The 19,381-nt window shown below is 37.1% G+C and overlaps 2 protein-coding genes across 2 annotated transcripts; one reads left to right on the top strand and one right to left on the bottom strand.

Annotated features, from left to right (window-relative positions):
* Window positions 1-7,598: 7,598 nt before the first annotated feature.
* Window positions 7,599-8,029, top strand: GCK72_003614 (uncharacterized protein; the record flags this gene model as incomplete). The annotated part of the gene is made up of 2 exons (XM_053724147.1): window positions 7,599-7,751; window positions 7,796-8,029. The coding sequence occupies 2 exons, from the start codon at window positions 7,599-7,601 to the stop codon at window positions 8,027-8,029; spliced, it is 387 nt and encodes a 128-aa protein (XP_053592792.1).
* A 5,925-nt stretch (window positions 8,030-13,954) lies between these two features.
* On the bottom strand, window positions 13,955-16,965 carry GCK72_003613 (uncharacterized protein; the record flags this gene model as incomplete). Its single annotated transcript, XM_053724146.1, has 7 exons — window positions 13,955-14,188; window positions 14,233-14,555; window positions 14,599-14,710; window positions 14,784-15,083; window positions 15,128-15,274; window positions 15,319-15,690; window positions 16,405-16,965. 7 exons carry the CDS (start codon window positions 16,963-16,965, stop codon window positions 13,955-13,957), a joined length of 2,049 nt encoding a protein of 682 aa, XP_053592791.1.
* Between the last annotated feature and the right edge of the window lie 2,416 nt (window positions 16,966-19,381).

The following is a 19,381-nucleotide window of genomic DNA, read 5'->3' as shown; positions in this document are numbered from 1 at the left end:
TTGATTATCGATTTTTTTTTTGAATGTATGTACTTTTTTCAGATAGAGCTCTTAATTCTACACACATTCAAAAAAAAAACTTCCCAAAAGCTTCACTCCAAAAAAAGATGTGAAAGTTTTAGTGAATTATCGATTTTTTTCAAATCGATATAAGTGGGCGGGGCCTAATTTTTTCGAAAATCTAAAAAGGGTATATTTCCTCATTTTCAAAGGGCTATCCGATCCAGTCATAAAATCTCGGAAATAAATTTTGGGGGTCCGCGCCTCAGCCCAAATGGCGCAGGCAGAAGCCTGCGCCTGAGCCTAAGCCTAAGCCTAAGCCTAAGCCTAAGCCTAAGCCTAAGCCTAAGCCTAAGCCTAAGCCTAAGCCTAAGCCTAAGCCTAAGCCTAAGCCTAAGCCTAAGCCTAAGCCTAAGCCTAAGCCTAAGCCTAAGCCTAAGCCTAAGCCTAAGCCTAAGCCTAAGCCTAAACAAATACAGTACATACAACTCATTTTTTTCACTTTTTTAACGGTTTTCACACTTTTACACTCATTTTCTCATATTTTTCACATTTTTTCACACTTATACACATTTTTACCTACTTTTACATACCTTTTTCCACTTTTCTAGTTTCGGAACGAAACAAAACTTGATTTGGGCTCAACAACCCCTATATTAAAAGCTCGCTTCGCTCGCTTTCTCCGACGCCATGAAAGTTAGAAAATTCCTTGAAAAGCTCGGACGCCATGAAAGTTAGAAAATTCCTTGAAAAGCTCGGACGCCATGAAAGTTAGAAAATTCCTTGAAAAGCTCGGACGCTATGAAAGTTAGAAAATTCTTTTTTATTTACTTTTGAATGAGATTTCACAATAAATTGCCCAAATTCGGCTCGCGTGGATTAAAAAACCACTAAATTTCAATAAAATACACTGGTTTTGTTAAACATCAAGCTAATTCCTTCAATTTTCGAGTTTAATAAACTCATTCGTGTTTGTGGCCTTCCGTTCAAAACAATAGTATAAGAAATCATTAAAAGTGTCATAATGAAGGCGCTCCGCGCCTTCATTAACACATTTTAATAATTTCTTATACTATTGTTTCAAACGAAACGCAATTGTATATTTTATATAACATTTCTTACTACTATGTGATGTATATTGCAAGAAAATTAAATTTATAGTTCACTTATATATAAGGTTCAAGTATCTCCAGTTTTTTTTCAAAACACAAAATATGGTGACATTTCTAACCTTTTGCACTGGCATTTTTTGCAGTGTCCATTTTCTAAGTTACACTGGCAAAAATACAAGATACCCTGACAAGAGCTCGCCGAATTTGGGCAATTTATTGTGAAATCTCATTCAAAAGTAAATAAAAAAGAATTTTCTAACTTTCATAGCGTCCGAGCTTTTCAAGGAATTTTCTAACTTTCATGGCGTCCGAGCTTTTCAAGGAATTTTCTAACTTTCATGGCGTCCGAGCTTTTCAAGGAATTTTCTAACTTTCATGGCGTCGGAGAAAGCGAGCGAAGCGAGCTTTTAATATAGGGGTTGTTGAGCCCAAATCAAGTTTTGTTTCGTTCCGAAACTAGAAAAGTGGAAAAAGGTATGTAAAAGTAGGTAAAAATGTGTATAAGTGTGAAAAAATGTGAAAAATATGAGAAAATGAGTGTAAAAGTGTGAAAACCGTTAAAAAAGTGAAAAAAATGAGTTGTATGTACTGTATTTGTAGCCTTCACGGTGACGCTTCGCTCCGCTCAGCGTCACCGTAAACGCAATCTGAGTAGTGTCGCTTCGCGCCACGACTACTGGTTCAATTGTAGCCATTAATAGCGTGTTTTCAAATAAGGGTTCTGATCCACGTGACATATGTTTTTGTGAGAATGGTTGACCTGATCGTTATCTAGTCATATTTTCCCACACAAAGTGACAGGTGGTGCTGTTAGAATGATTGATGACCTGACCTTCCCCCTCCCTCTGTAGTGCTAGTCGTTCACACTCATAAATAGGTGAAATTGGAAACTTTGGATTCCAAATTTCAAAAAGTATTTAAATAGTTCGATTAAACGAAGCTCGCTGAACAATCTGGCATCAAAAAAATGGCAAAATTCGCACTTTGAAATTCCGATTTTTTTTTAGCCATGACCTTATCTCACTTAGATCTCGGCTCCGGTTAGAGATATCGGGACAAACTAAAGTGCGTATAATAGCCCTTAAAATTATCTAAAAAGACAAACAAGTTTAGAAATTATACCTACAAAACCCCCTGTGAAATTTCAAAAAAACCAAATTTTTGAAAATTTTGAAAAATTTTACAAGTCCAAAAAAAAATATTCCGAGTCGAAATTTTGAAATTTTTTTTGATAGACCGACTAAACAAAACACGTTGAATAATATGCCGTTGAAAAAATTCCGAAATTCCCATTTTGAAATTCCGATTTTTTTTCAGCCATGACCTTATCTCGCTTAGATCTCGGCTCCGGTCAGAGGTATCGGGTCAAACTAAAATGCATGAAAAAGCCCTTAACTTTCTCTAGGAAGAGAAACAAGTTCAGAAATCATACCTACAAAACCCTCTGTGAAATTTCAAAAAAACCAAAATTTTGAAAATTTTGAAAAATTTTACAAGTCCAAAAAAAAAATATTCCGAGTCGAAATTTTGAAATTTTTTTTGATAGATCGACTAAACTGATCACGCTGATCAATATGCTGTTGAAAAAATTCCGAAATTCCCATTTTGAAATTCCAATTTTTTTTGAGCCATGACCTTATCTCGCTTAGATCTCGGCTCCGGTCAGAGGTATCGAGACAAAATAAAGTCCAAAATGTAGCCCTTAAAATTCTCTAGGGGGACAAACTATTTTGATCTACGAAACTTTAGTATGACCCTCTCAAAAAATCAATAACAAAAAAAATTTTTCAAAATTTTTCAAAAAAAAAATTTGAAAATTTTTTTCTCGAAAATTGACAGAGAGAACCCTTAGTGGTATATGTTTTCCTGAGTACTTTTTTATGCTCTATCGATTGGTATAGGTTTTATAACCATAGAACTGGACAATTTTTTTTCGATTTTTTTCCGGAGCATCTACCGGCTCCAAAAATCGATAATTTTTTAAACTTAATATAGTGTGGGTACAAACTCTTAATTCTCTATCGAACTGCCAAAACAGTTTTTAGCTATCTTTTAACAGTAAAAAATTACGGCCGTTTCAATTTTGAAAAATCAATTATCGATTTTTCTCGAATTAGCGACACGACTTTTTTTTGAAACTTTAACATTAGTTAGAACTTTTTATTACCTTTCCAATGATATATGTCTCAAAAGGTTTGACCAGAAAAAATTGATCACTTTTTGAGAAAAAAAATTATCGATTGATTATCGATTTTTTTTTTGAATGTATGTACTTTTTTCAGATAGAGCTCTTAATTCTACACACATTCAAAAAAAAAACTTCCCAAAAGCTTCACTCCAAAAAAAGATGTGAAAGTTTTAGTGAATTATCGATTTTTTTCAAATCGATATAAGTGGGCGGGGCCTAATTTTTTCGAAAATCTAAAAAGGGTATATTTCCTCATTTTCAAAGGGCTATCCGATCCAATCATAAAATCTCGGAAATAAATTTTGGGGGACCGCGCCTCAGCCCAAATGGCGCAGGCAGAAGCCTGCGCCTGAGCCTAAGCCTAAGCCTAAGCCTAAGCCTAAGCCTAAGCCTAAGCCTAAGCCTAAGCCTAAGCCTAAGCCTAAGCCTAAGCCTAAGCCTAAGCCTAAGCCTAAGCCTAAGCCTAAGCCTAAGCCTAAGCCTAAGCCTAAGCCTAAGCCTAAGCCTAAGCCTAATCACTACTCAGATTGCGTTTACGGTGACGCTGAGCGGAGCGAAGCGTCACCGTGAAGGCTACAAATATGAAACATACAACTCATTTTTTCACTTTTTACACACTTTTACACACTTTTTTTTTCACTTTTTCTACTTTTTTTCCTTCCCTTTGTTTCATACTGAAACAAAACTTGATTTGGGCTGCACTCGGGAGTCTCTCGGCGCCATGAAAGACAGAAAATTCTTTCAGAATATCAGGCGCCATGAAAGACAGAAAATTCTTTTGAAAACTCAGGCGCCATGAAAGACAGAAAATTCTTTTGTTATACTTCTTGTGTGAAATCACAAAAAATTGCCCAAATTCGGCTCGCGTGGTCCAAAAAATATCTGAATTGTCATAATATGCACTGTTTCTGTTCAAAATAATATTATTTTCTAAAAAATTCAAGTTTGATAGACTCATTCTGTTTTGTGGCCTTCCATTTAAAACAATAGTATAAGAAATCATTAAAAGTGTCATAATAAAGGCGCTTCGCGCCTTTATTAACACATTTCAATAATTTCTTATACTATTGTTTCAAACGAAACGCAATTGTATTCCTGTTATGGGACTGCATAGTCATACACGTAGAAATTCACAAAATTGTAAATATTTACAGCTAGAGTCAATCGTGAATATCTAGAATTTTTGGATATAACTTAAAACACAAGTATTAGTAACTTTCTTTTTAACTGACATTTCTTAAATTTCTATGACCAAGTTTAAATTGAAATGATACATGCATATTATTAATCACCAAAAAACTCTATATACCCGTAAAAAATAGGCTCGCCGAATTTGGGCAATTTTTTGTGATTTCACACAAGAAGTATAACAAAAGAATTTTCTGTCTTTCATGGCGCCTGAGTTTTCAAAAGAATTTTCTGTCTTTCATGGCGCCTGATATTCTGAAAGAATTTTCTGTCTTTCATGGCGCCGAGAGACTCCCGAGTGCAGCCCAAATCAAGTTTTGTTTCAGTATGAAACAAAGGGAAGGAAAAAAAGTAGAAAAAGTGAAAAAAAAAGTGTGTAAAAGTGTGTAAAAAGTGAAAAAATGAGTTGTATGTTTCATATTTGTAGCCTTCACGGTGACGCTTCGCTCCGCTCAGCGTCACCGTAAACGCAATCTGAGTAGTGACGCTTCGCGCCACGACTATTGCTTAACTTATTGTGAAATGTCACCCTTCTAGTGTCTATTTCTCGATCTTATCTCGCTTTGACTTCCGTTCATATGAGAGCATTCGAGTCAAATTAAAGTGCATCAAATAGCTCGTTACATACTCAATAAAGTAAAATAATTGTCAAACTCATGTATATGAAGCTGTATTTTTAATTTCGAAAAAACCAAAAAAATTAAATTTTTCAAAATTTTTCAAAGTCCAAAAAAAAAATTTTTCGATACGAAATTTTCTAAAATATTTATGTTTTTCGATCAAATAAAACACGCTGAACAAAATGGCTTTGAAAAAACATCAAATATCCAACCTTGAATTTTGACCATTTTCGAGTTTTCGACCTTATCTCCCTTCGATCTCAGTTCATATAAAAGATAGAGGGTCATTATTAAATGCATAATAAAGCCCTTTCAACGTTCTAAGTAATCATGAAACAACTGACCTTCAAAGTACAAAACGAAACCAGTTATAAAACAAAGTTCACCAAAAACTATATATGGGTCTAACTTACAGGGACCGGTCAGAAAAAAATTTAAAATATTTTTACGATACTCACCAAACAATTCTCTATCCGATACAATCATAAAAATTCAGATTATCGACACTTTTGCGTCAAGCCTAAGCCTAAGCTAAGCCTAAGCTAAGCCTAAGCTAAGCCTAAGCTGAGCCTGAGCACACTCAAACGTTCATAACTCAGCTCAGAGGTGTCGCACCGGGGAGATCAACATATCAGGTGATAGCTGCCAAGTAGGGCTACATTTTGTTAGTACTGACCAAACCGGTCCCTCCTCTTTGACCCCCTCAAAAAATTCAAAAACTGAAAATTTTTTGCTAAAAATCAAAAAAAAAAAAATCCCCAGGACGAGGGACCATGCACCCTAATTCAAAAGTTGCGTCTACGAGAGACGTACTTAAGTCCAGAATCTTATTCGAAAACTCTTGTTAAATTTTGAATGCGGCCATTTTGAAAGTCTAGATCTCAATTATCGATCGATTATCGATTGATTTTAAAAAATTCTATATTATCATCAGATGCACAACTCTAAGCTCTAACTCATCACAAAAAAATTCCCGAAAAATATTCACGTACAAAAAAGTTAGAGGCGATATAAGTTTTTTTTGAGCCGACTTTGAGCTCTCAGAGCTCGGCTCGGAGCAGCCCACCAGGGCTCATTTTTGGTGGACGCTGGTCCCCCCCTCAGGGGAACAAATTGGCATAATAAAATCGCGAATCGGTTCGAAAAGTCAAAAAGTCACAGCCCAAATGGCACAGGCAGAGCCTGCGCCTGAGCCTAAGCCTAAGCCTAAGCCTAAGCCTAAGCCTAAGCCTAAGCCTAAGCCTAAGCCTAAGCCTAAGCCTAAGCCTAAGCCTAAGCCTAAGCCTAAGCCTAAGCCTAAGCCTAAGCCTAAGCCTAAGCCTAAGCCTAAGCCTAAGCCTAAGCCTAAGCCTAAGCCTAAGCCTAAGCCTAAGCCTAACCTGTTAAAAAGCTTGGGACTGGGGCCAGTCACAAAAAAGGGGATTTAGGATGAACCCGGTGTCACAAACTTAAGCCTAAGAAAAGTAGAGAATCTTAAGAAATCAAACCTAAGAAAAGTAGAGAAAATCGATCCTAAGAAAAGTAGAGAATCCTAAGAAATCAAACCTAAGAAAAGTAGAGAATCTCAAGAAATCAAGTAAATAATCCTAAATCCTCGATCGCGGGGCTACGCTCCATCTTTTAAATCTCTTTAATGTTGAATTAGGAACTGAATTTTTGCGCATAAGTGTAACTCTCAAATTCCTATTTTACCTTAACTGTTTATGGTTGAATTTTCGATAAATACTAAAGAATTCCAGTCTTGGTCGAAATTATCTAACAAATCTCTAAAATAGTACTACAAATCTCTAAAATAGTACTATTAAAAATTAAACGAAAAACTAGAGAAAACAAGTGAAAAACTATCTAATAAATGAAAATACGACACAAATGACGAGAAACAACTAAAAACGGTTGATAAAAATGAAATATCTGCCGGTAGGCGGGGTAGATCAAAACTAAATCAAACTTTAAAGAGTACATCAAAAGATTAAATTTAGAAATCTGTGTTTAGTATGTCTAAAATTCAAATGATTTGGGTAGATCAAACCTATGTTGATTCTGAATTAAAATTTTTTTTTAAAATTGCAAGTCTGCAATTCTTTATCGCATCGATTAAACGCTACGCCCCGCGATCGAGGATTTAGGATTATTTACTTGATTTCTTGAGATTCTCTACTTTTCTTAGGTTTGATTTCTTAGGATTCTCTACTTTTCTTAGGATCGATTTTCTCTACTTTTCTTAGGTTTGATTTCTTAAGATTCTCTACTTTTCTTAGGCTTAAGTTTGTGACACCGGGTTCATCCTAAATCCCCTTTTTTGTGACTGGCCCCAGTCCCAAGCTTTTTAACAGGTTCTCTACTTTTCTTGACACCGTGGGTGTCTATTTTGACCGTAACATTACCAATATACCGCGTTACCAATATACCGTGATTTTGACCGTGACATTACCAATATACCGGGACAATGAAAGGAATAATAATGTTTTCAATAATTCATTCCCATAGAACATGGAGTTCACTACTACTCATGATAAAAATTACGTTCAATGTGTAAAATGTGGAAAGGTGCTCATTTCAAGAGACCTCGAACACACGCCGGGTCGAGCGGCTTCAAACCTCCGACAACATTACGCTTGTGTCCACAAGCAAAAGGAAGGAAAGGTATGTTTTAAATGTTGTTGGGGTTTGAAACATTCTTGTTTCAGGTTGTTATCGATGGACAGGAGGTCGAGCACCGCACTAGACGCAGCTTCCGCTGTTATGTGCCGCCGGAGGAGCCGTTGGAGCAACCGGCGCCTGTGGTGCAACCGGCGCCTGTGGTGCAACCGGCGCCTGTGGTGCAACCGGCGCCTGTGGTGCAACCGGCGCCTGTGGTGCAACCGGCGCCTGTGGTGCAACCGGAGGAGCAACAGGAGCAGGATTCATTTGACTCGTTTTGACCCAGGACTCTTTTGACTAGATAAAGATTTGGTCTCGATTAGGTTTTTGAATTTTTATTGAAGCAGACTGTTAAACTATAGGAAAATTAAAGAGAAATGCGAGATTTTTTGCTTGATGGGGGCATATCCTCTTCATAACTTTCTCCATTCGACTCCTCCCCTGAAGTACTCGATTCTCGATGCAGTGCTTCCTCATTGAAGTTGTCTGTTTCGATATCATCGTTGTCGTATTCTGATAATTCGGCCTGATCATCACTTTCAGCAACTTCCAAAATTATAATTTTCAGACGACGTGTGTCTGAAATATTTTATTGTCCAGAGGTTTTTTTTGGCTCGTGAAAATTAATATGATCGTGACCCCCCGCTTTATTTAATCCTGTCAAAAACAAATGACGTGTCGCCAACACACAATCTGTTGGCCGTCATCAATGCAAAATATTTTTCTCCCGGTGAGGTTGGGCATCATATAAAAATTTAAAAAGGTCATCTAATATGGTCTGAGGTTGGTTGACTAATTCAAATTTTCCAGGCTGAAATGTATAAATGTTACAATTGCTATAACAAGGTCATCTAAAATGATCTCAGGTAGGTTATTTGGTTTTACCCATTGTGTTCTAGCCCGAAATAAAGTTATAATTTATCAATTTTCCATAACCTTCATCCATTGTAAACCAACTAATGTCCCCCTCGCCCCCCCCGTCCCTTTCTAACTTGCAGTTTACCCTCTGCCCTCTCGATCTCGTTATTTATGAACTGAAGGGTTTCATATTACCTATCAATCCCAAATCTGCTTCCGTTGCTTGATCATCATTGATGGTCACCCAAGTTTGAATACTGTCCGAGGTATGACAAATCCAATGTCCGCAGGAAGTAGCAGCAGCCATTGCCCTTATGTCTTTCTTGTCAACTTTCAAAATTTCATCATTGACATATTCCACGCATCCTTTCACGGACCATTGTTTTCCCGCGACCAGTACCAATTTATTGTTGAAAACGTCTAGCAGCCGAGCAGAGTTTGTAGGAATAACAATAGTGATATACTTTGCTCCACGATGAACAGTATATGTGTAGGTGTGGGTTCGAGCCTGTTGGCAATTGGGGCAAACAGCACCGGCAGTTTTGGGTGGGAACAGCTCATCTATAAGATCCTGGAGGCGTTGTGTCCCAGCTATTATCTGACCCGACTCCCAAAACAGATAGGATTCCGTATGACCACTTTTATGATCGCATTGACATGTGATCATGTCGTGTTTCCTTATTCTCAATATGTCTTGCCATTCCTCGTTTTCATCATATTTCAACAATTCATTTATCCCATCAGCAACATCTTGTTGACCTGTTGCAAAACTATGTGGCAATAGGCTTCTCAACTTTCGGACGTCTGTGGTATTTCCTAAGAATAAGCCTTTGAGCTCAGTTATAATAGGTTCTGGTGTTTTGCTCAAAATTATGGCTGTTTTCAAATGAGTCATCTCGTTCATCATGTTGACTAGGGATATTAGCCAGCAGTCATTATCAATATTTTTCAAACTGAGGTGATTCTTTTTTATAGTTGTGCTTACTGCTGTTGTAACTACCAAAGGAGCAATATTGATGTCATCGTTAATCGACTTGGACTTCTTCATGTGAGACTTCGGAGGCTTACTTCTAATAGCAGGGACTTTAAACAATTCTAGACCAATGCTCTCTCTCAAACGATTGTATTCTAGAATTGCATCACGACTGCTCATTATTTTTGATGGATTGTAATCGATTAGATGCAGACCATTGAGATTCGTACATCGGCTGAAAGCAACGTATGCTTGCCCTGGAGCAAATATTTTTGACATTGAGACAACAACATTGTTCAGCGTCAAGCCTTGAGACTTGTGAATACTTGCCGCATAACATATGGATACCGGGAATTGGGTTCTGCTGTATTTCTTTTTCCCTCTCCCATCATAAACAGCTGTCACTTTTGATATGGCTCTTACGTTCGTTTCTCCATCAAACAGTATATGCAACGTTACTGGTGCTCCTTCTCGATTCATTTCTATTTTTTTCAAAACACCTCTTGCTCCATTTACAAGTCCACTTGTAATATCCACATTCCTTTTTAGCATAATTCTCGAACCCTCCGCCAGCATTAAAACTCTTTCCAATCCCCCGTGACTACGAGCCTCCGAAGCAGATATTTTCTTGAGCTTGTCAACCGCGGACTGATCTTTTTGAACTTCTTTGGAAATCACTCTCTCATAACTGAACTCAGATCTTTGATACGGTCTTAAAATAACATTTTCTTGGTTCTGAATATTCTGGAAATTGAGGTGCTATATACAATTAGAGGAGGGATATCCACCTTAGAAGTTTTCTCTTCAGTTTCAGTAGATTCAACTCTCACCACCGCAAACTGCAAACTTTTTATCACAGCGTCATTGAAATCTTTTACTTCATCGTTGGTAGGTAGCAGAGCCATTGCCATCGGATCCTGCCAATGATTTTCGGCTTAATTTTCCTAGAATTCTCTTTACCTTTTTTAAAATATCGAGATAATACTGAAGCACACTATTATTTTCTACGTTGATCAGTCTCTCCCCAAACATTAAGTGATCTTCTGTCGTGTTACTACTTGTCCTCATACGATTCATTACCTCGGCAAACTTTAGGTCTTCCTAAATAACAAAGAATACAATATTGCGCGTGTGTCTCATCCCACTTTTTGTCGCATGTTTTCCAAAAGTTCGAAGTATTTCACGGTGTGCCAGAGTGTCCAGTTAGCGGCTAAACCGGAGAATATTTCTTGGCAGGATCGTCCAGACATCGGAGCAAACACCGGTGCCGCACTAACGGGTGGTAATTGGAGTAAATCCCCAAAAACCAGCACGTTCAATCCACCAAATGGTTTTTCGGATCCAAAAATTTCTGACAATCTTCTCGATATCTTAATATAACCATTACCCACTGAGGCATTCCTAGTTTTTTCTACCTTGTGCAACATTACGTTGCTTACCATCGATATCTCATCGACAATTAGTAACTTGACGTTTTGAAACAAACACTTTAGAAACTCCAATTTTTGAGTTTGTAGCTTTTTGAAAGATCTGTTTTTGCCATTCTGCACCTCTATTGACAACAGTTTGTGAAGCGTCAACCCTTTAATCCCAAGAGCAGCCAAGCCTGTAGGCCCACTCAAGGCTACTGCTGGGAGGCCAGAAGTGCTCTATAATTTCAAATTGTTGCTTGTAGGTCGACCTAAACACAAACGTATAGCATTGACATTTCATCAGCAATGCAGTGAATTAAATGAGATTTGCCAGTCCCCGCGGTTCCCGATACATAAGAAAACAAAGATTCCAATTGTTCAGAATTCGCAGCTGTTAATTGATTGTGTACATGTTGCATCACATAATCGTATACCGCCTAAAAATGTTAGCTACGTGTTGCCTAACGTATTTGAACCTACTTTTTGACCAGAATTCAACTTAGACACATTGCTTCTGTGCTTCTCTTCATCCACATTTCGAGTTATCATCTTAATAATATCCTCATCGGATATATCCATTTCTACGTCCATCTCTTTCAGAAGTTTTTCTCTTTCTGTTTTGTCTCTCATGCAATTTGCGATTCTTCTTGCATTGAAATTCAGTCCTTCCAAATATGTCTCAATATCTCTATATGCACCGATATTAACCACCTTAAAAGAAATTTCAGCTGTTCCCATTCCTTCTCCCCGTTACTTTCAAGTTTTTATAGAAGCTGGTCCACTTGTCTTCGTAGGATTGGCCTTCATTCAAAATACTCTTCTCACTTCTCCACGGGATAAATAGATAAACTAGACGCCTGTAAAAATCGTCAATTGACATTTCGTTTCCTGTGTTTAATGTCGGCCAATAAAGACGTGGTACCGAACACCGTTTCTTTCTTATCAGCTTGGCTTTTAACCCAATTATCTGAAGCACGGTTAAAATCAAAATTAATAGTTTCAAATAAAACCTTAAAAGTTGTGCCGGTTTGAACTTCCGGATAACAAAAGAAGGGAGAGTCTTCGTTTCGCACGTCGTACCGAGTTTCAAAAGGAGAAACAGTAGTACAATTAGTCTAAATTATAAATCTAAAATAAGTTAATCTTGACGATTTCTGACCCTTGCTTCATTGTCTCCAAGATCTCTTCCGCGCTTCGCGGCAACAAATTCAAAGTTTATGAGGAAATTGAAAAAACTAGATTTTTCGAGCGAATCCGATCGTAACGGGTAGTAGTCATCATTGACATTACTTTCGCTGGCTCTTTCTTTCTCAGGGAGGTTTTCGTACTTCTTCAATCGCCTATGTCGATTTTCAGAACTGTTCGTATTGACAAACACATGATCGCTATCAAACCCGTATAGATGATGCCCCAGTAGAATATCCGCGATTTCAGGGGTTCCCGCTTGACGGCTGTTCATCATTGTCAAGCCCAAATTCCATTCCGTTACTGTTTTCTTAAAGATGCTTAACTTTGTAGGGCATGATAGCTTTGTTCGGTTTACCTCATGGCCTTTCAAATCATCAAATAATGATTTTTCTTTCAATTTGGACGTTTCACATTTTGTAGTGTACCCACATATGTAGTCTAATGTAGGCGAAAATTGACTAATTATTGCTTGAATGTCCATGTTTCCTCTCCATCCTAACAAAAGCGGACCACAGTAGTCATTGATCATCACTTCTTCGGGAGTTCTTGCAAGTGAGTATCTACATGATATTTTTATTTTTCATAATCAAGTTTGTACAACATACTCTTTGGATCTGACACCGGGAAGTTTTAAAACTTTATAATCTGCCTTCCTGTAAACTAACGTAATCGGTGTTACTGGTCGTGGAAATTCAAATCGACAGAAGCTTTTTACTTCTCCACTTGTTTTGTAATATCTGAAAATACTGATTTCATTTTTCCAATCGGGGTCCTACTCTGCTGCTTTTGAATTGTAAGAGCTTGCCTGAGACAAGTTTTTGAATGTGAATTCCAATGCTTCTGATTCTCGACTAGTTTAAATAGTTCAGTTTCATCTGCTGAAGGTTGCCTCGCCGTCACTATCGTATCAAGATGTCTCGCAATGTCTTCCGGAGATCTCATTGTTTCAAATCTATCAAGTTATGCCACTCTCTGCCATATAAAATTTTTGTTTACCTTTCTGCGGTCCATACAACTAGGTGGATGTGCTCGGTCCCCCTATGTTGATATTCAACTCGCCAAAACCAATGGAGAACCTTTCCAAGCGGACTATTGTTATGAAACAGAACATGTTTCATGAATAAGGACACCCTCCTATTAAAATGCCTAGTCCATATGACTGGATCTCTGCCTATCTCTCCTCTTATATTCAATCTATCGACTATATTCCCCGATATTTTTGTATATGTCTGATGGAGCTCTGTCCAATCGTCTTCATTCGGATTCAGAGTTAAGAAGCTGAATTTTTTTGTTTCAAAACTTCTTCAGATTGAAGGAAACTTACTAAGTAGGAGCTCCAAATGCAGCAACATGAGCATTTAGTTCCTTTTTCACTTTCAACCAGTATGTTGGAAAACCGCGAACCTTAAATTTCAATTTTCAGTGGACGTTCATTCTTTCTTACGTCAGCAAATAATGTATGAAGGCGTGTTTGAAATTCAATGTCTTTGCTTTCTATCGATTGAATCACTTCCAATCCAGTTGTATTTCTTGATATTCTCGCGTTTGTTCCCATTGCTGATGTTATATCGAGCTGCGTCTTGCGTCCAAACTCAAAACACAGATAATCCGAATCTCTCGCAATCATTCTATTCTTATTCATTAGTCGTTGCCTTATGAACTTTGATAATGTGATTTTCGTTGTTCTGGAAACTGATGACCCAAACCGACCAGTTGGAAACAATGTCGGGAAAACCTAGAAACAAGCTAATAGTTAACTTTCTTTAGTGTCGTGATTAAACCAAAGTCTCGACGTCTTCAAGATCACTGATAGACTGGGGGTTATATTTTAACTTATTTAAAGTATATCTCCCCACTGCATTCAGTGGCTCGTCAAGGATGTCATTGTCTTTAATGTGTTCGAGATTTAAATCATCTTTTGTTATCAAAGTTGACTCCTCAGCAACACTATTTGCCACCAACTTCTCATATTGATCACTAGTCGGTCTCTTGAAGATTATAGCATCCGTCTGAATTCCGGTGAGGTTGTAATCATTTATTTCTGTTAACGTACCTTGTCCAAATGAAAGGCTTCATTAATTGTAATGGAGGCATACTTGCTGTTATTTATTTTAAGATACTTCAGGGCTTTAATCATTTTTGGTACGGAACATATTCTTTTTTGAAAACCAGCATCAACTATGATCTTTAGATGTTTTGCCGATGGAAGTGTTTGAACTATATGATCAAAAGTAGCTTGAATCGGCACTTTGACAAGTACCATGACGCCTCCTGCAGCCTTTATTGGTGTTTTTCGACCACCATTATCTTTCAAATGGACAACTGGCTGGATCGGTCGTACGACTTGTATCATTGCTTTTTCAATCCAATTTAAATCTGCATTTTTCTATAAATTAAACTACCACTATTTGTATAAAACCTTTTAGACAGTCAGGAGTTTGATCTATATCCATCTGATTCGCAACTGCATCGGCAGGCATTTTATTGTTCCTGATTGATAGTCTACACAGCCGACAAACATCCACTTGAAGCTAAAATGTGAGAATTGGAAGCAAATAATTAGTTGATCATTTTTCTTTTGTTATGAACACATTTTTTACTCACTGTTTCAGAGGCTCCTTCAGGTAAGAAAGCCAGGATTTTACTTGAATCCCATTTAATGAGATTTTCAGCTAATGATAATTTGTGGCAAACTGCACAACTATACGTCTCATCTTTCCCAATTTGTGTATGAAATTCTTGTATTTCTTTCCCATGACTTCTCATAAAATCCACCTGTGTCAGTCTCTTGTTTTCCATAGGTTTTTTTCGGAGAAAATCAATTTTGGTGGACAGATGGAGTCCTGGCATTACAAGAGCCTCATCTTGTTCTTCAATTGTTCCTGATTCCAATGATATTTCTAACTGTAAATCATAAAAATGATCCCTATCCGACCGTTTATGTTCACCTTGACAAGCGCCTGAGAAGTATTTGCAATGTTTTCAACTTTTTTACATAACGATCGAATTCCACTGAAACAATTATACGATCTCTTTAAGAAGGCGGAGAGAATTACGCCTTCAGACACATTCTCATCAGTGATAGTAATCATATTCTGAAACTTCATGTATAAAAACTAGTTTTTTCCTATAAAGCAACCCGAGCAAATTCCGACATATTTGCAATGCTTTCGTTTCTTTTAAAAATGCTTTTCATTGTTTGGAATTCGCTTGGAGTTACTAATGGGCATTGCGAGTCGCATTTTCGAATCATGGTGCATTTTTTTATATGTTCTTTTCTGGTTTCCTCTCCCACATCTTTCATCTCAAACTCATCGGAACTGATCTCTTCATTCTCTTCAGCGCTACCTTCTTTTTCAGCTTCGTTTTCCCTCGAGTGTTGAGTACAATACCCCATAAATTCTTTGTGTATTTGAGGCAACAAATACTCCATCCTTTCGTATCCATCACAGTTTTCCTCGACTTTTTTGTAATGATATCTTCGTAGACCAATTTGTCTGACTACGTAGCCCTTAACAGTTTGTGATCATGTAAATTTTCCCTTCATTTTTTGTGTGTACAAACTTACATCATTTGATTCTCCGTCTATTTTTTTAATGGGCCTGTTCAGTTGACGATAAAGAAGATGTTTTTTTGACAAGAGGATATTTTTGAGAGCTTCAATAGATGACTGCACGTTGTTCATTCGATTTCTTGTCATGTCGACAAGATCAAGCACGTTGTTATAAAGAATCTGTGTTTATGGTCCACTTCAATTCTAACAGAAATTAATACCTTGTTTGACGCAATAAGTTCTTTAAAAATTCTAGCTAATGTTGTCGATTTTTTGGAAAAATATCTTACGACAACCGCATACAATATTTTTTGTACAGCTCTTTTCATTTTATCCAATTCGGCAGCATTTTTTTCGGTTTTCATCAGTTTCTCCTGAAAATATCAATGTTCCTTTTTTCCAGTTTCATTTGTTTCATTATAATATACCAATATTTCCACCCCATTAACCAAGTCAATAAAATCTTTGATTGCCACTTCTGAATCATATCTTATACATTTGCATATGAAAGAATGTTGTTCAAATTTTATGGCATCTCTAGCCACACGAACGTCGGCATCAAGTGTAGAATAGAAGCTAAAATTTTTCCTTATGAAAGTCTTTGCTTTATTTTTACCGAGTGCTGATCAGTGACAGAGAGAGAAAAATTTTGGTCAGTTTATCCATGTTCACCGTAAGTTTTTTTCTGTAACTTTTTTGGTTTACACTTTTACGGCGTTGTTTCTTCGGAATCCGTTTCTCGAGTTTTCCACCTTCCATGCCACCATCAGAATCGACAATTATGGACTCAGAGCCATCTTCCTGGTCTTGAGGCATTGGGGAATCAATGATAATGACGTCGGAGGAAGATATTGAGACAGGGATCTTGGATTCACACACTTTCAGGGGGGGTACGACAACGGTAACGGCAGAATCGTCAAGTGTGATTACATCTTTATCAGGAGGTTTCAGCGGGTTCGCTTTTGTGGGAGTAAGCTTAGCCAAGTTAGTGGCTGCTTTATTCTTCTTTTTGTAAGTCTGGAAAACTAGTTTGCGGCCTTCAAAAACATTTCGAGCACCTTTGTCATGTTGAATAGCAATAGCTGGTTCAATGTACGGGATGTAATCCGGTAATAAACTTTTTGCCCATAAATCAAGTAGAACATAATACGAAATCAAGAGGTCAGTGTTTAATAAAACCAAATCACGGCGAGAATCAATCCATCGTAAATAATTATTTTGGGGTGCATCCATCACTATTGTTCAAAAGTTCTACTTCAAATTGGGAGGCTCCCCAGACTAATTCCCCAAACTAATTTTGATCACGTAATAATTTCAGAATTGAATGCTTAAATACGAATATACTGTTTCTATAAGACACCAAAAAGTTGAGCAATGTGATTAGTCTAACCTACATTTTTTCAAATAGAGCCTCATAACTTTTCTCTGTCTTTATGTTGTTTTGTAGTATGTACTATCTTTCAAGTGTTGTCTGTTTTCATATATATAAAACATCCCTAAATTGTTGTGTGATGACATAAATCATTTTGACTGATTACATGTATGAAAATGTATTAGAGTGTAAGAAAAAAACAAAAGAAAATAGCATATGGATTAAAGGGGGAACAATTTGATGAAAAGGTGGTGCAAGTTATGATGTGGAGGAGCAGGCCACAAATGCGTCTCATCCATTATGACCCAAACCAGAGCGGTGCACCACGACGAACAGTGTACTACGACACTCCAAATCCATCCTAAAAATTCGAATTTTTTCGATTCGAAGTAGTAAAATTTTTTAATTAGGTCACCTGTTGGCATGGTTTAACCATCTCTTTAAATATTCACATATATCAGCCATCAGGTCTCCACTACTTTGACAAAGCCACGGGGAATAAATATAAGAAATGAAAATTTGAAAAAATTTGAAAAATGGACGACCAAATCCACGTGTCGAAAGGTCATCCTGTTTTTGAAAATTTCGCAAATTCCTCAACTTCTAGGTGTCCTCCCGGGCGTCAAAGAAAAATTTATGAGACGAGACCTTGACCAAATGATTCCTCACATCCTAAGGCATCACATATGTGAAAACAAAAAAATTCTGTGGAGCCGTTTTTGAGAAAATCGCAAAAAGGTTCCAAAAAACGCCGACCTAGAAAATCTGCTGATGGGAATTTTTTCGGACCACATAGAAAAGCTCAGAAATGTCTAGTTTTGGGGGTTTGCAAAAAGAATTAGGTCGATATCTTCAAAACGCTCCGACTTATTAGCGCTCAACATTGTCTTAAAAGTGTTTTTTGAACTTTCACCTTGAATAACTTTTTATAGGTCAGAGATAAAAAATTTTGATGTACTAGAAAGTTGTAGACCTCGGTGAGTTACATAGGTACACGAATTTTCGTGACCTAATATTGATTCTCCGATTTTTACCAGCTCACGGAAAATTTCACGTTTTTAAAAATCCTGGTACAGTGGAAGCATGATCCTAAATGGCAGCAGTCGCCTGACGGCGCCTGCGCCTAAGCCTAAGCCTAAGCCTAAGCCTAAGCCTAAGCCTAAGCCTAAGCCTAAGCCTAACCTAAGCCTAAGCCTAAGCCTAAGCCTAAGCCTAAGCCTAAGCCTAAGCCTAAGCCTAACCTAAGCCTAAGCCTAACCCGTTAAAAAGCTTGGGACTGGGGCCAGTCACAAAAAAGGGGATTTAGGATGAACCCGGTGTCATAAACTTAAGCCTAAGAAAAGTAGAGAATCTCTAAAACTCAAGCCTTAGAAAAGTAGAGAATCTATAAAGCCTAAGCCTAAGAAAAGTAGAGAATTTTAAGAAATCAAGCCTAAGAAAAGTAGAGAATCTTAAGAAATCAATTAAATAATCCTAAATTCTCAATCGCGGGGCTACGCTTCATGTTTTATATCTTTTTATGGTGAATTAGGAGCTGAATTTTTGAGCATTAGCGTAACTCTCGAATTCCTATCTTACCTTAACTGTTTATGGTTGAATTTTCGATAAATACTAAAGAATTCCAAACTTGGTCGAAATTACCTAACAAATCTCTTAAATACTACTGGAAAGTTAATAACTTGAGCTCTACTATTGAAAATTCAATGAAAAACTAGAGAAAACAAGTGAAAAACTACCTAATAAATGAAATGACAACACAAATGACGAAAAACAACTAAAAATGGTCGACAAAAATGAAATATCTGCCGGTAGGCGGGGTAGATCAAACCTGAAACAAAAGTTGAAAGATAGGTCAAAAGTTTTACTTTAAAGATCTTATTGTTTTTGACAAGTAGTAGGTCTACAATTTTAAGGATGTGGGTAGATCAAAACTATATCAAATTTCAAAGGGTAGATCCAAAGATTAATTTTTGAAATCAATAGTTTTCGACAAGTATTAGGTCTAAAATTTTAATGATGTGGGTAGATCAAAACTATATCAAACTTTAAAGGGTAGATCCAAAGATTAATTTTTGAAATCAATTATTTGTACGTCTAAAATACAAATGGTGTGGGGAGATCAAACCATGTTTTGTCAAAATCTGAAATTCTTGAGAAACAAAACGTAGATCAAAGCAATTCCGAAGCAAAAGAAGAAAAATTCAGGAACAAATGCAAGTCTACAATTTCTTCATCGTATCGATTAAACGCTACGCCCCGCGATTGAGGATTTAGGAT

This window comes from Caenorhabditis remanei, chromosome I (genome assembly GCF_010183535.1).
Source record: "Caenorhabditis remanei strain PX506 chromosome I, whole genome shotgun sequence".
NCBI classification, from domain to species: Eukaryota; Metazoa; Nematoda; class Chromadorea; order Rhabditida; family Rhabditidae; genus Caenorhabditis; species Caenorhabditis remanei.
Note: the sequence above shows the minus strand (reverse complement) of the source record. Positions and strands in the feature narration are given on the sequence as shown.